At 45.0% G+C, this 14689-nt stretch overlaps 1 protein-coding gene across 8 annotated transcripts in view; it reads right to left on the reverse strand.

Moving 5' to 3' along the window:
* The window catches only part of ROBO1 (roundabout guidance receptor 1), a 1092383-nt gene that overhangs the window by 51597 nt on the left and 1026097 nt on the right, over positions 1 to 14689 (reverse strand). For 7 of the 8 annotated variants that reach the window (XM_045286235.1, XM_045286238.1, XM_004706419.3 and 4 more), the window contains 4 exons: positions 13289 to 13460; positions 6873 to 7070; positions 2586 to 2612; positions 1155 to 1197 (listed from right to left, as the gene is read on the reverse strand). In XM_045286235.1, coding sequence (XP_045142170.1) covers positions 1155 to 1197; positions 2586 to 2612; positions 6873 to 7070; positions 13289 to 13460 — 440 coding nt within the window. The remainder of the gene's footprint in view (positions 1 to 1154; positions 1198 to 2585; positions 2613 to 6872; positions 7071 to 13288; positions 13461 to 14689) is intronic. The other variant, XM_045286236.1, reaches the window with a different exon arrangement.

Genomic DNA, 14689 nt, shown 5'->3' on the forward strand with positions numbered 1-14689 from the left:
AGGATGCTGTGCACACAGCATAACCCGAGCGCGATCAGGATGCTGTGCACACAGCGTACCCCGAGCGTGATCAGGATGCTGTGCACACAGCGTACCCCGTGTACAGTCAGGGTGCAGCATGTCCCGAAGTGGTCAGAGCCTTTTCCCCAATCACCATCTCACAGAGACTACAGCCAAGAGTTTTCTTTTTCGATCATAAAGTTCTTGGATTCACAAATAACATCTTCCTCATTTTTGTGTGTCCCAGGAGCAAATGCAATATCTGACGATCCACAATAGGGGCAGCAATTAGCTGTGTTTTGGGTAATGAAATGGTTTTGGATGGAAGGCTTTATTTATTTATTTATTTAATTGTTTTTAGTACATTAGATGAGACGGTACATCCATCCTCCCCCTACCCCACCCCTGCGCTTCTTCTTTTATCTCACATTGTTGTAGAAATCCTGAGGCGTGGCACGTGTAACATAGACCTTGTTTCAGATCATTTAAAACTGCCTGTCACGTCAGTTTGTGATTTCTCTGTGAATGTATTAAGGCTCGCTGAATAATAATTACGAAAAAAAATCATAAAGATAGGATTGAGGTTCATTTTAATTGGAGAGAAACAGCTCTTTGTTAGAAAGCTACCTAGATCTTTCTTATTAAATTTCAGCATATTTCCCTGAAAATGAAGATCTAAACTATGTTGGATATATCGTAAAAAACAACCCAAACAAATCAAAACACAATAACCACCGCCAAGAAAAAGCACCAGCAGACATGACAGACAAGTTATGAACGATTGCTGTGTTCAGCAGGTTTTCAAATGAACAGTTTTCTCTTTGATAGTATCGGTTAACTAGCTATATTTCTTCATCTTCATAAATGCCACAGCTTAATTACTTTAACTCCTTTTAATCATCTGAGAGATCAGGAAGTATTTCCTGGTTAAAGTGCTCCCTCTCGTGTTCATTGACCATATTGCAAGTGATCCCGTCAATGACTGCAATTGTGTTTAAACCGCGTGGACACAACAGAACAGCAGAATATTTAAGATGAGCAAAATTTCACCTTTCAGTTAAAACTTAGAAGCAGAGAAGATGACGTCATGTAGGAAGATAGGAAGAAATACTTGAAAACGCCCTTAGCATCTATGAAACAAACAAAATAATTACCTGCCTCCACTGCTCACAGCTTCACCTCCTCTCTGATAAGTGACTGAAACGTGACAGAAAAAGGGAACAGTTAATACGCATATTGACAGACCAAAATGTATTACAGTCATGAGCACCTAAGTAAAAGGGAATGCTTTCCCCTTCCTACCTGGCAGCACTGCAAGTCCTCACAGGAGAGTAACAGATAACAGATTTGACCAAGATCTTATCTTGTTTAAGGTCACACAGTACATACCAGCCATTCTGATGTTCGCAATGTGCCCACAGGGTTGAGAACTAATGAAAGCCCCAAATTCGGTGCATTCATTCAAATCTAACTATTACACATTCTTAGATCCTTCTTATAGCGCCCATGATTTTCTACTTCAAATTTATTCTGAGATCACATAATACTACGATTTGGTGCAAATGAAATCATTACTCTGGGAAAACAATTTTCTTAACTACCATATTACTTTTCCAGATGTATCAGTAAAGCAAGATACATGATAAAATAAACTCTCTTTCCACGCACAGCATGCCAAGTTGTGACAGTTAATTAGTGAGGCCTATGTTTATCAGAGGTATATACAGAGTAAAACTATATTTTAATGTGCTTGAAAGCATTGCCAGCTTAATACATTGGGGGCTTAACAATCTAGCCAGAGCAACAACAACAACAAGATTTGCACATAGTTAGGCAAGGGGTGATGAAGATTAGCGCTCTGTAAATACAGATGCATTTTCTCAGGGGGAGCAAAAAATATGTGTTTTTAAATGCTGCCAAATTCTGCTACTTTGGAGAACTCCACACTCAGTCTGTTCAAGAGAGATAAGTGCTTCCAGTGTTTACAGTGACTGGATTAAAACCGAAGCGAGACTGCAGGTAGCATCGTCTACTATGAAAGGTAAGTGAAAGAGAGGGCCCGCTCTCAATGAGACCCAATGAGACCGACTACAGCAGACTCTCAGGGCTGGGGCTCAGGGAGAAGGAGCGGCATTATCTTTTACCTGTGCCAGGTATTTCGTTGCCCTTTCAAAAGTGGGGTTCTGCGGGGAGCGGGGGGATGGCAGGGGAGAGAAGTGTGCGACTGCCAGCCTGACGGGCTCACGCTCCGGAAAGGAATGCAGTGCCAAGACACGATCGGTAAGGTCATTAGCATGTTAAATCAGGCTGAGGGTGGGAACAGGGTGTCTCTCGACGGAAATACATGCAAACAGGCTCAGACGTGCGTGTGGAGTCATGAAAACACAACTGCATTCTGGGGATGAAAAGCAACACCAACCGTTTCGACTCCGAATGCCCGCCTGACAGGAGTGCGTGAAGGACTGTGCTCCCGTTTAAGTCCTCTCCCCCGCTTAGTGCAGAAAATGCAGCGCAAACAGAGGCCCAATCGTACGCCACATGCCACACGCACAAAGGAGGGGAAGAGGGGACGTGCAAATATATACCTGTTGGTGTGAAGGTAAAAGACGGGACTGAAAAATCAAAACAAAATGGAAACCCGTTATTAAGCTGAAGAGAGAAAGGGAACATATCACATTAGTATAAATCAAGCAGACAGCTGAACATAAAACAAATGTAAATAACGAAGCCAGTAGTTCTGACACGCTGATGGATGAGTCAACCCCAATCCGAGGTTGAAAAAGAAGCTTGTGTCTGCAGGTACCATGCTGGAGAGTCTGACATTTCATACACGGGGGAGTGGGGGGGGGGGGTTAGCCTGAGAGTGACCCTGCATTTATGAACCCAGACGTAGCTCAGGGCTTCAGTAAACAAGACCCTCGACTAGTAATCATTTGCAAACACGGGGTGATGGATGGATTCTGAAACAAGTATTACCAGGGTCTTGCTTGAACCTTATCTAGCTATCTAGAAAGTAAATGCTTATTACAGTGGACTAATAGGCGTGCTTTAATTATTCATTCTGAAAAGAAAAAAGACAGCGTGTGGGGCGGGTTGAAAGAGAGGAGAACGAAGGGAGGGAGAGGAGAGGAGAGAGAGAGAGAGAGAGAGAAACAGGACCCCAAACAAGCAGAATTATAAGATCACTGTTTCATCGCCAACAAATGCCTGAAGCCTTATCATATAAAAAGCATAGGACTACAATTTTAGCATCACAGAAATTTGTGAATGCAGATGAGGAAAATGGGAGATTTTAAACTTCCACTTCTCTATGACAACTGATACTTAGAAGCTCCCTCGGAGCAGACTAAACCCTTCTTTTAATGCCATGCTAGAGGCTGAACAAGGGAACAGTAGCACCCTTCGGAAAACCTCCCTCTCTCTGCAGTTAGCAACCTTCATCTAACCAATAATGTCTGAAATCCAGTATCAGCCTTGCCTCCACCACCTTTCATATCAGGCCCCACTCCTGGGTGTTGGAATACTTAAGCGATTTCCCTAGCATTTCATTTGGGGAGGTTGGGGTGGCGGGGAGGGCGCGCACACTGGCTCCTTGTCCGAGCTTCTCCCACTAGTGAAAACGAAACGGTGTCCTGATCAAGCGAGCACAGCACGTGGAACCTAAACAGCTCCCCTTACGATGCGAGTTGTCTTAAAAAGAAACATGCATGTGAAGCTGAGGGCCGTTGGGGCTGCAAAGAGAAACGGCTGCCTTCCAGACAGCTGCCACTTCTTCCCGCACTACTTTGTCTCTGAACAGACACATCAGAAATGGCGCAAACAACAGCCGCAATGCTGGGTACCCAGTTCACAGCCTGGCCTTCCTGGGCAGCACGGCAGTGCCGTCCTAAGAACTCCATCGTGTTTCCTTTCCATAGGGTCTTTCCCCAGATCCCATGACGTTTAGCTGCCTTTATAAACTCAAAGCCGTGGTCTCACATGTCCATAAGGTGCATCTAAGTAGAGACATAGGGGACAAAAGGGACATTGGAAACAACAGCTCTTCAAGCCGGAATGGAGGGCTTGCACATGACCCTGCAATCACAAGGACACGGGGATCTTGGAGAGGCCCCTGCCTTTACCACTCGCTAACTGCTCAGCCCATTGTGAGGATGCGAAGAAGAGAAGGAAAGAGGTCAGCCAAGGGAAATGCTCACAGCTAGCACACCGAAGGACAGCTTCATTTTCACAGTACCAACTGCATGCTAAACTCTCTGTGTACATAGGGATGCCAGTGTGTGTGTGTGTGTGTGTGTGTGTGTGTGAAGGGGGAGGGGAGAGGGCCGAGGGGAAGGCCCTGTTAACCCCTGTGACAATCTGGCTTGGCTTGGTGTTTTATAGGTCAGCAGACTTCTCATGAAAAGATTCCACTTCTGTTTCTCTTAAAATAACTGGCATTGATTTTGGCATCGAAAATGTATCCAGGGATCTCAAAATGCACTATTTTTTTAACCGCATAGAAACAGAATTATGATAAGCGCCGACGAGATGAGGCAGCATGAGGAAAGCGGAATCACATGCTCATCCGGTTACACTTGTGGTTATGTTCCGGGGCTTCTGCTGAGGCACGAGCAAGAGGGCAGGAGGCTGGGATTCGTGTCGTTTGTTTTGCAGAAGGAGCACAGAGTCACTGGCCAGCATGCTGGAAGCCCGGGCACCGGGGAGAGGGAGAGGGTCAGAAAGAGGGGAGGGCTGCAGGTCACATTGGAAGATCTCAAGCAAAGGTCGGGCACCACACCACTTTATGCTGCATCAAAATAAGCAATGGAGCATCGTCACTTACTGGCTATTTAAAAAGATGAAATCTATTGGGCAGGGCTTTGATTGAGAAGTCAAGAGCGTCTACAGATACACGCTACTTCCCCCACCCCATTCAAATAGGACTTCAAACTGACTCTCCCTCAGCCTGCCCCCTCTGTACTCACCCACACACGCCATCTCTGCCGGCTTGTTCGAGCAAAGGCTGGCTTCCTGTGCCTATCTGGGTGGTTCCCTCAAGTACCCTCTGGGACTCTTGACAACTGGCTTCGGGATAGGCTTAAAAACCTACACAAGGGTGCTAATGCCAGGCCAAGCACCTCCAGGAGAAGACACCTCCAGCCGCCGAGCCGCTGGCACAAGGCCCGCTGCTTGGTTTTCCTGGGACTGGACAGGGATTTGTGGTGCCTCTGTCTGGCCGTGACCCCTTGTGGGCACAGGGCAGGTACTCTTACTCCGACTCTTCTTCTTCCGGGCGGTTCTTATAGATGCAGAGTGACGCACGGTGCGTGAAGGAGAGGTTTCGGTGGGAGGGGACACTCTGACCCTGCCCGACAGGGATGCAGGTACATCATGAATGACCCAGCAGAGGTCATGTCAGGAGCACGTGAGCAATTAAAAATGGGCCGTGAGGGCATCTCTCTCAGTAATCTTCTTTGAATTTCCTTTGCAGCAAAGCAAACATACTTTATTAAACTAGCCTACAGGTACGATAGCCGGGGTGATTACGTAATTTATTCTCCAAACCAGGACAACCGGGAGAGCAAACCAGAACACTATAAATAACTTGCCTGGACTGCAGGCAGTCCACCGGGACTGTCTCCAGAAAGCTAGGAGTTCTTGTCACTCCTGCCCTCGCTCCCATCTGAAGCCCCCCGGTGATGGAAATATTTGGGAGAAGGGAGGGGGAAAAAGCGAGAGAGATTATCTATCTGGCAGTGTTGACAATGTCCCCAGAGGACACGCACGAGATTTCCACAGAGTCGGAGGATTTGTGGCGGAGCTGCCTGGGAAACACCTTGGCAACTGGTTTCATCGTTAGAAAGGTTAGATAGCAGCAGCCAAGCAAACTTTCCTTCTGACAACTGCAAATGAGCTAGCGACAGCGTCAGCATCACGGATTAACAGCCCAGCTGTGTCCAGGTCGCATGTTCAATACTACACCTCCTCTCTCTGAACCCCGCTTGGGCCACACCGGCAGGATGTGGGGAAAAGGAGCTGTCAAACTAAGCAAATGGTCCTGTTTCTCCCTTGCCTCGTAATGGCACCCCCTTAAGACTAGGAGCGGTTTTTCAAATACAGTGAACCCTCGCCACTTCACGCTTCGACTTCCACGGCTTCACTCTATCGCGGTATTTGCGTGACAGCGCATGCTCTGTCATTACTGCCACTGATTGGCTCATATTGTACACACTTGATGCCATAAATAATATAATAAATAATAAATGATAATTGTAACGTCCAAAATGTTTTACTGTATTTTCCCTTTTTCGTTTAATAAATTGGGTAATGCGAGTGTAATGGTGACTAAAGGGTGTTTTTTCATGTCCTCTATGCTCTAACTACGAAAATATTTGATTTACAAATAAGGAATCCTACTTCGCGGAATTTCATTTATCACGGTAGGGTCTAGAACCGATTAACCGGGATAAACGAGGGTTCACTGTAACTGTATTTATAATTCTGTGCCCAGGAGATTAAGATATACTCAGGAACTAAATAGTAAAACCACTTCCTAGGAGCAGAGGGCAACAGGACAAAAATTATGTCTATATCAACTGGCTTAACATATGCCTGTGCACGTAAGAAGTACTTTCAATAGGATACACATTCACATACATACGATCACACACAGAGTTATGTCTACTTGAAAGTAACTGATTCTATAACTAGTCAGGCCTAGATCTAGTACTGATCCTCAGGTGGCCTGACTATGTGAAAATAACCATAATATAAAAATACATGCCGAAGTATTAAAACAGCTTGATACAGGATCTCTACGATAATGAATCGTTGAAAAACACCCTTTACAACCGAGCTTTCTGCAGGCATACTAAACTACGGAAGGCTAGTACCTTTCCGGATGCCCGCGTAGGTGCTGGTAAGTCCGCTCCTCTTCTTGCGGTGTCGGTAGAGCCAGATACTGAAGACCATGAGGATGATCCAGCAGGCCGCCCCGATCCCGCCGATGAACGCGGGCTGCTTCACGACGTCCGAAATCTGCTGAGCCAGGCTGACTTGGTCTTCAGGTGACACGGGGTTTCCATGAGAATCTGAGAAGGCATGTGGTGAAGAAGGGGAGGTTAAATCTGAACGGAATACCGCGCGGCACACGTATGAGAGCAGAGCGAGTCACTGTCAATATTGTGTTGAAGCTCGGACCGTGACTTCTGGTTTTCGGTCTTCAACATCCCCACAGTTAATCCAAAAGCAGAGCACAGCGTCAGCAAAGCGGTGCGATTCTGTTCGTTCTCTGCAACTCCCAACCCGGGAACACACTGGAGCGCAATGGGCCTCTTAGGACTCTGGGAAACTCTGTCGGTTTCAGTTTCATGAGACGGTGCTGAGAAAACCACACCAACGGACCCTTGAAGGTGAAATACTTCTAATGCAAATGCACAGAAAGGAAGGGATACCTAATGTTTTTTTTTAATTTTAATATTGTATTGTATGAAGCCTAATAGTTACAAAATATTATCATTTTAACATGTACCTAATACAAAAACTATTGAGATTTTTTTCCTTCTCTTGGAATCTTGGAAATCTAGGAAGTATTTTTTTAAATCATTTTATTGGGGGCTCATACAACTCGTATCACAATCCAGCCATCCATCCATTGTGTCAAGCACATTTATACATGTATTTCCCTCATCATTCTCAAAATATTTGCTTTCTACTTGAGCCCTTGGGGATACCTAATTATTTTTTAAGGAGCCTTTAAAAATCGCATTTTAAGGCGTGGGTGTTCAACTCAATGACAGTGGACTGGGTTTGTATTTGGAGTCCCTGGGTAGAGTTGGTCGATGCATTCAGCTGCTAACTGGAAGGTTGGAGGTTCAAGTCTACTCAGTGACACTTTGGAACAAAGACCTAGTGATCGACTTCAAAAACATCTCAGGCTTGCAAATGCTGCGAACACAGTTCTACTCGGACAAACTTGACATTGGCCTGGGTCAGAACTGAATCCATAGCAACTAGTTTTAATAAGCAGGTATTAACAGGATAGAAACTTCTCTAAATCTCTACCACCACCCCAAACTTAATGCCATGGACTGGATGCTGAATCACCACAACCCCGTATGCCAAGGTAGAACTGTCCTATGCGTTTCAGAGATGGCAATGTTTCATGGGATAAGAAAGCCCTGTCTTTCTCCCTCAGAGGGGCTGGTGGTTTCGAACTGGCCATCTTGTGGTTCGCAGCCCATCACATAACCACTACACCACAAGGGCTCCTATAAAACTTCCAAAATAACCCCCAATAAAGGGAAACTATTATTTACTCTATGAGGTAGATATTGGAAAAAGGCATATGTGGGTGTATACTTACATGCCCTCTGATAAAGACCATATTTAACCGACTGAAATATACATCTTTTGGCTATACACGCTGATTCCCCATCAAAACTAAAATGCCGGATTCTTAAATACAACAAAAAATTAAGATTATGGTAACACTGAAAGAACATGAATCACCTTAAAATAATCATAATCATGGCCAGCCACATATAAGAGAGGCCCCTTAAGATATGCAAAATAATTATCAAGCAAAATAATTATGCACAGCCAAAAGACTAATTGTTTTCTGTTAACTGTTACAATGAAAAATTGATGAACTGCATGGCGATAAGCTAAACCTATTTTCCAATTATGTGTGAGATCCACTAAGATATTCTGTTTTCAAGCCCATCCTTACATCCAGTCACATAGAGACGGCTGCACAATATTTGTAGAAACTGGAGGCTGTTGCTCTATCGTCAAACCAACATCCTACTCTGTTGGCACGGGGTGCTGCCAGTTCTGAGGCTGCCCAGTGGGCAGAGTTCCCGTTTCTGCTGCAGTGGAAATGTTCTTCCCCCACAACATCTGGTGAAACAAGAAGGCGTTTGCCCATTTTTCCATTAGGATTCGCGCGTTCTTCCAGTTCTTAATTCATCTGACTCTGAAAATATTCTGTGTTTGTAACCTGTTTTAGAATAAAAATGTTTGTTCCAAACCCAAAATACTTTTTTTCCCTAGACAAATAATTGGTATCACTTATTATAATAATTTGTAAATTATCAAGAGTTCATGCGGGAGGGGGGAGCGTGGAGGGACGGGAGAAAACGAGGAGCTGATGACAGGGGCTTACGTGGAGAGCAAATGTTTTGGAATGATGAGGGTCACGAATGTACAAATGTGCTTTATACAATTGATGTATGTATGGATTGTGATAAGAGTTGTATAAGCCCCCAATAAAATGATTAAAAAAAACTGGTATACACAAAAAACAAATAAAGTCAAGTCCAACTCATTGTGACCCTGTAGGGGAGAGTAGAACTATCCACAAGACTTCGAAGGCGAGATCCTTTCCTGAAGGGGACTGCCGCATCTTTCTCCTGGGGACTAACTGGTGGCTTTGGAGTGCTGGTCTTTCAGTCAGCAGTTAACCACGCCTGCTAGGAAAATACAGGCAGCATTTAAGAACTGAATCTTCCTAAGGAAATTAGTAACCTCTCGATGTAAAATGGTCAAACCGTTACGTGTGCACGCGCGTGTTTCGTCTGCCTTCTTCTTGACCAGAACTCCAGATTTCTTTCTATACATGGTCAACGCTGAAAAAAACGTATTTTCACAGGCAAGCAGTCAGCTGCCTTCAAGTGTTTGCGGACTGAAAGTTTTAGTTCATGTCCAGACTCTTCTATCTCGGGTTACCGAGAGCACTTTGTCCTCTGAACGTTCACTAAGCAGACAGGTTCTCTTTTTTCCTATTGCACCCTTTGTATCGAATACGTTTATAGATTTCATGGCTGTTTGCGCAAGGTGAAGTTGGGGAGCTTCAGATGTTATGGAGACAGCCAAGAGAGGGTCTGCGCAAGCCAGCAGATGGGCTGCGCAGACTACAGTGCGCTGTGACTAATGAATTACAGTGGCCCCTCTGTGCCAGCCTTTGTCTCCGTGCAGCTGAGGCGGTATTAGGATATGGAAAACTGGAACACGTGCACATTGTAAAGAAAACCACTTTGACCCTCAATCCCATGATTTTCATCTGAAAGTCAATAAAATTATAGACGGCTCTTCTCCAATTCCGCTTCCAAAATTTAGAGCTGAAAAAAAATCACGTGTTACAAAAACACTGTCAACAACATTGACGGTATATAAGGACTCACGATGTCACTTAGAATGTCAACTTTAAGATAGTAATACTGCTATTTTACAAAAAGAGACACATACTGGGCAGCCAAGTATTTCCTCCTAAAGAGCTTCCCTCCTTCCATATTCTGTATAACATTGTGGCCGAGGCATGATCCGTTTACCAGGTTTTGTGTCTGGCTTGAATAGTGACAATAAATATATTTTTGTTTCTGAAGTGTATCATGGATTTTTTTTCTTCTTTAAAATTGTGCATATGTCACTTTTTAAAGCTATGATAAATATGATTTTGGCCCATGGCTCTCCGCTAAAGAGAGAGCATGCTTCTCATAGCAGAGTAAGGCTGGCAGGCAGCTCCCTGGACGGTGACTCCATTGGACCACGCCTTCATTCACCTCTTTGGGGAAGTGCATGACTGAGCTCTGGGGAGAAATGAGGTGCACTATTTCCAGACCTGCACCTCAAACCTTCTCCTCCCTCGGTGTTTCCCTCTCTTTGAGCCTTGGCAGGGCTGCCTGGAGGAAGGAAAGCCTCTACAGCTTAGGGCCCTCCGTGCCCATGCAGCAGAGCCCCGTCCCCCGACAGGCACCGGGCTTTCGGCAGATCCCAGTGCTTTAAGGCACAGACTCTCCCAAGTGTTAACTTTTAGAGCAGATAGCAAAGGGACTTCAATGATGGTTTCCAAATGGGATGTAAAGTTCTTTAGGCATAGCAAGAAAATTTATCCAAAGCCAAATGTTTCTTATTTTGGTTTTGAAATAATTTCTAGGATGTATCATCAAGATTATCAGCATATCAAAAAAGAGAAGACTACGGGCGCGAGGAGGGAGGGGGTAATGAGGAGCTGCTACCAGGGGCTCAAGTAGAAAGCAAATGTTTTGAGAATGATGATGGCAACAAATGTACAAATGTGCTTGGCACAATGGATGTATGTTTGGATTGTGATAAGAGTTGTATGAGCCCCCAATAAAATGATTTTTTTAAAAAGAAGACTACATCCTAGTTGTGAAATACAAAGATTCATGTCTGATTCTTCTCCCTAATGTACCAATTGACACAAATGTTACTAAAGCTCAACTACTTCTGATGAGAAACCCAGACACCAAGTAGACTAGAGGTCATTTTAAATGTTACCTTTTTTAATATCTCACCCCCACCCCCACCCTGCTCCTTTGCAGGGGAAGGAGCCCTAGTGGCACAGTGGTAACTACTGAGCTGCTAACTGCAAGGTCAGCAGTTTGAAACCACCGGCTGATCTGCAGGAGAAAGATGGGATTTCCTACTCGGGGAAACTCACAAAGGCAGTTTTACCAATTGGGGCTGACTCGATGGCACTGAGTTTGGATTGGTCTTCTTTTCATTTAAAATAGATTTTGCTACTGTCTCAGGTATTGCTCTAGATTTTATCAATTGTCACTAATGCATATGTATCTTATGTTCATATTATGCTTACCTTATGCCCTTAGTAAAATGTGGTGAACAGAACTATGCCCCCCCCCACCACACACACACACATACCCCTCTTCCCTGCCTTTTGAAAGTAAATTCATGGGAACTTTTTTTGGAAGGACAATTATATTTAAATTTCCAAGCAACTGCAATATATCATATTTCAGTACACCTCAGATATCTCAATCTAGCTTGTAAAAATAAAATCAATTACAATTTTTATAAACACCAAATAAAGCTATAACTTACATATTGCTATAAACTTCTAATACCTAAAGTTTTACATGGAAGATTTTCTTGTTTTTCTTTTTCTTTTGTTTTAATTCAAACAACTGCAAGCCCCATGAGGGTACAGACCATCTTTTTTGTTCTTGATGTTGGATTTTTGTACTCAAGTAGCAATATTGATTGAATAAATACTACAGAAATATACAGACCAGTAGAATATTATTAGGTTACTGCCTAATGCTGATGGGCTTTTCCTTTAAAGCCTATCTAAAATGCATGCATTGTCCTGGATAGACTCCCAGGCAGAACAGATGGAGGTGTAGAGGAATGGGGGGAGAGTGGGAGCATGCCCAAGACATAGGATTGACAGCGTTCATGGACATTTACCTTGGCAGCACAGATAGTCCATGGAGTGTGGTGGGGCATAAAAGTGGTAAAGTTATGAAAACATCTTAGTTCTAGCCAAACACCTGGAGTGGATGACTTCCTGGGCCTGGAACTCAGGACCACTGTCTCATTAGAAAACAAGGTCAATTGCCCTAACACAGTCCACAAAGACAAGGATCTCGCTCCTCTTTGGTGAGCAGGGACTGGGTCTTAACGGGTCATGAGCAGCCATCTACCTACAGCACAACTCGTGGTCCCTCCCTGGCCGTACGAAAGGCGATGCATGGAAATAATAATTGCGATATACTAATGGACCAGGAAAAGAGCAAGCTCCCTGACATCAGAAGGAATTGATGGCACCCAGGTACCCAGACCAACCGCTGTGGAAAAGGGTCACAACAGAAGGTCCTGAGCTGATTGGGGGGGAGGGCGGGCAGTATGGAACAAAACTTAAGATCATGAAAGAGGCTGAGCTGACTAGTCAGAGAGAGACTGGTGGAGCCCGCAAGGCTATGATGGCTGGTAGTCACCCTTCAGGTCTGGATAGGAGCTCACGCCACAGGTTAAAAAAGCAGCCAAACAATAGACAGATCTACCCGGGGAACAGTGACACTAGGGAGGTGTGCACACTTTAGAACATTCACCCACTTGAGAGCAAAAGGCCAGCAGTCACCCGAGGTCAAAGTTCAGAAGCATCGGGAAACAAGGAGCAATGGGAACAGGAAGGGCTGGGAGGAAGTGGGATCAGTGCGTCATACGGTGGGGATCACAGTCCGTGACATGAAACAGAAGGTGTGCACGTTATTGAATGGGAAAGGGGCCTGCTAGTTAAACTCTCACCCAATTCCCAGTTAAGTTAAACTGTAAAGAAGAAAACGAAAAAAGAAAATTGTGCCGTGATACGCTGAAGTCTAATTTTTTTTGGTTTACTTTTGTTTTAAGGTTAGCACCATCACTGTAGAAGCCACATTCTGTACCCTGTTCAACTGAAAACAGCTGCTTGGTTGTGTACCAAAATCAAACCCCTTGATCATTAAAAAGCAAGAGACGTTCCACCGGGATCCGTGTGGACACTGACCTAATTGGATGAACTGCGGCTCGCTCTTCACCCCGGGCCCGGCTCCGGTGCTGGCCGCCACTTCCACGCTGTATCGGACCCCCGGCACCAGAGACGGGATGACCACGGAGAAGGTGGAGCCGTCCACGGACTTGTTGATGTGGTAACGCGTTTCGTTGCCCAGGCACCAAACCTGTAAGATGATGAAGGGTGTCAAGTGGGCGAGTCACCTGAATCCACACGGAGATCGTACACCTAGATCTCGCTCTGGAATTCATCCAAGGACGCTTCCCAAGTCCATTTCCCTAGGGCCCAGCTCAGCAAAGACTTCCCTGCTCAAGCCTAGTGTCAGCAGTCATGTCAGGACAGACTTCTTTATTTCCTCTTATACTTTAATAATACTGTTATAACAATACAATATTTTTCTTTTGTACTAGAATAATAAAACGTGTCATTTTGACATTCTTCACACGTACAATTCGGTGGCATGAATTAGGTCAATCTGAATTAGGTCCAACCATCACCATTATCCATTTCCAAAGTTGTTCACCACTCGAGGGAGGCTCACCGTCCCTTAGGCCCTGAGTTCCCTTGGCCCGCTCTCCTCCCTTGTGCTCAACTCTGCTCTCTATAGCCTTGAAAGCAGTGGTTCTCAACCTTCCTAATGCCTTGACCCTTTCATACAGTTCCTCGTGTGGTGGTGACCCACAACCATAACATTATTTTCATTGCTGCTTCATCACTGTCATTTTCTATTGTTATGAATCAAGTGACCCCTGTGAAAAGGTCATTCGACCTCCAAAGGGGTCGCGACCCACAGGTTGAGAACTGCTGCTTTAAAGGATGCTATCAGCTAAGTGTAGGGCATAAATGCAAATTTTCTCTGGAAGTTCAGGGTTTCTGTCCATTCAAAAGACTGGTTTTCACTTCCTTTGTTCACACTGAAATGGGTTGCTGAGAGTATAAAAAGAACCATACGGAAAGCTGTGTTCACCCAAATAAAGAAAAACGACCTCCGCACTTATCATTTAAAAGTGTACATAAAGAAGAGCAAGACCCCTGAAGCCTCGGACTGATCCCTTGGCTGCAACAAGGGCTCCACCGCAGGACTCTCGGGAGGCTGACGCGGCCCCAGCAGGGTTTCACCCTGCGGCCTGGAGGCCCAGGGTCGCTCTGAGTCAGGATGCCCTGGCGCTTAGCAACCACAGCTGCTTGGCAGGACGTTCAGTCTGGGAGACGAGTCCGTTTAGAAATGTAGGGCAAACTGGTACAGATAGGAACTGAGAATCCAGGGAATCCAGGGCGGATGAGCCCTATAGGACCAGTAGTGTGAGTGGCAAAACAGGGAGGGTAAAGGGAGAATGGGTAGGAAAGAGGGAACCGATTACATGGAACTGTGTGTGACCTCCTCCCTGGGGGACA

Source organism: Echinops telfairi, unplaced genomic scaffold, assembly GCF_000313985.2.
Source record: "Echinops telfairi isolate 266 unplaced genomic scaffold, ASM31398v2 ScPeMD7_6;HRSCAF=24_1, whole genome shotgun sequence".
NCBI lineage: Eukaryota > Metazoa > Chordata > Mammalia > Afrosoricida > Tenrecidae > Echinops > Echinops telfairi.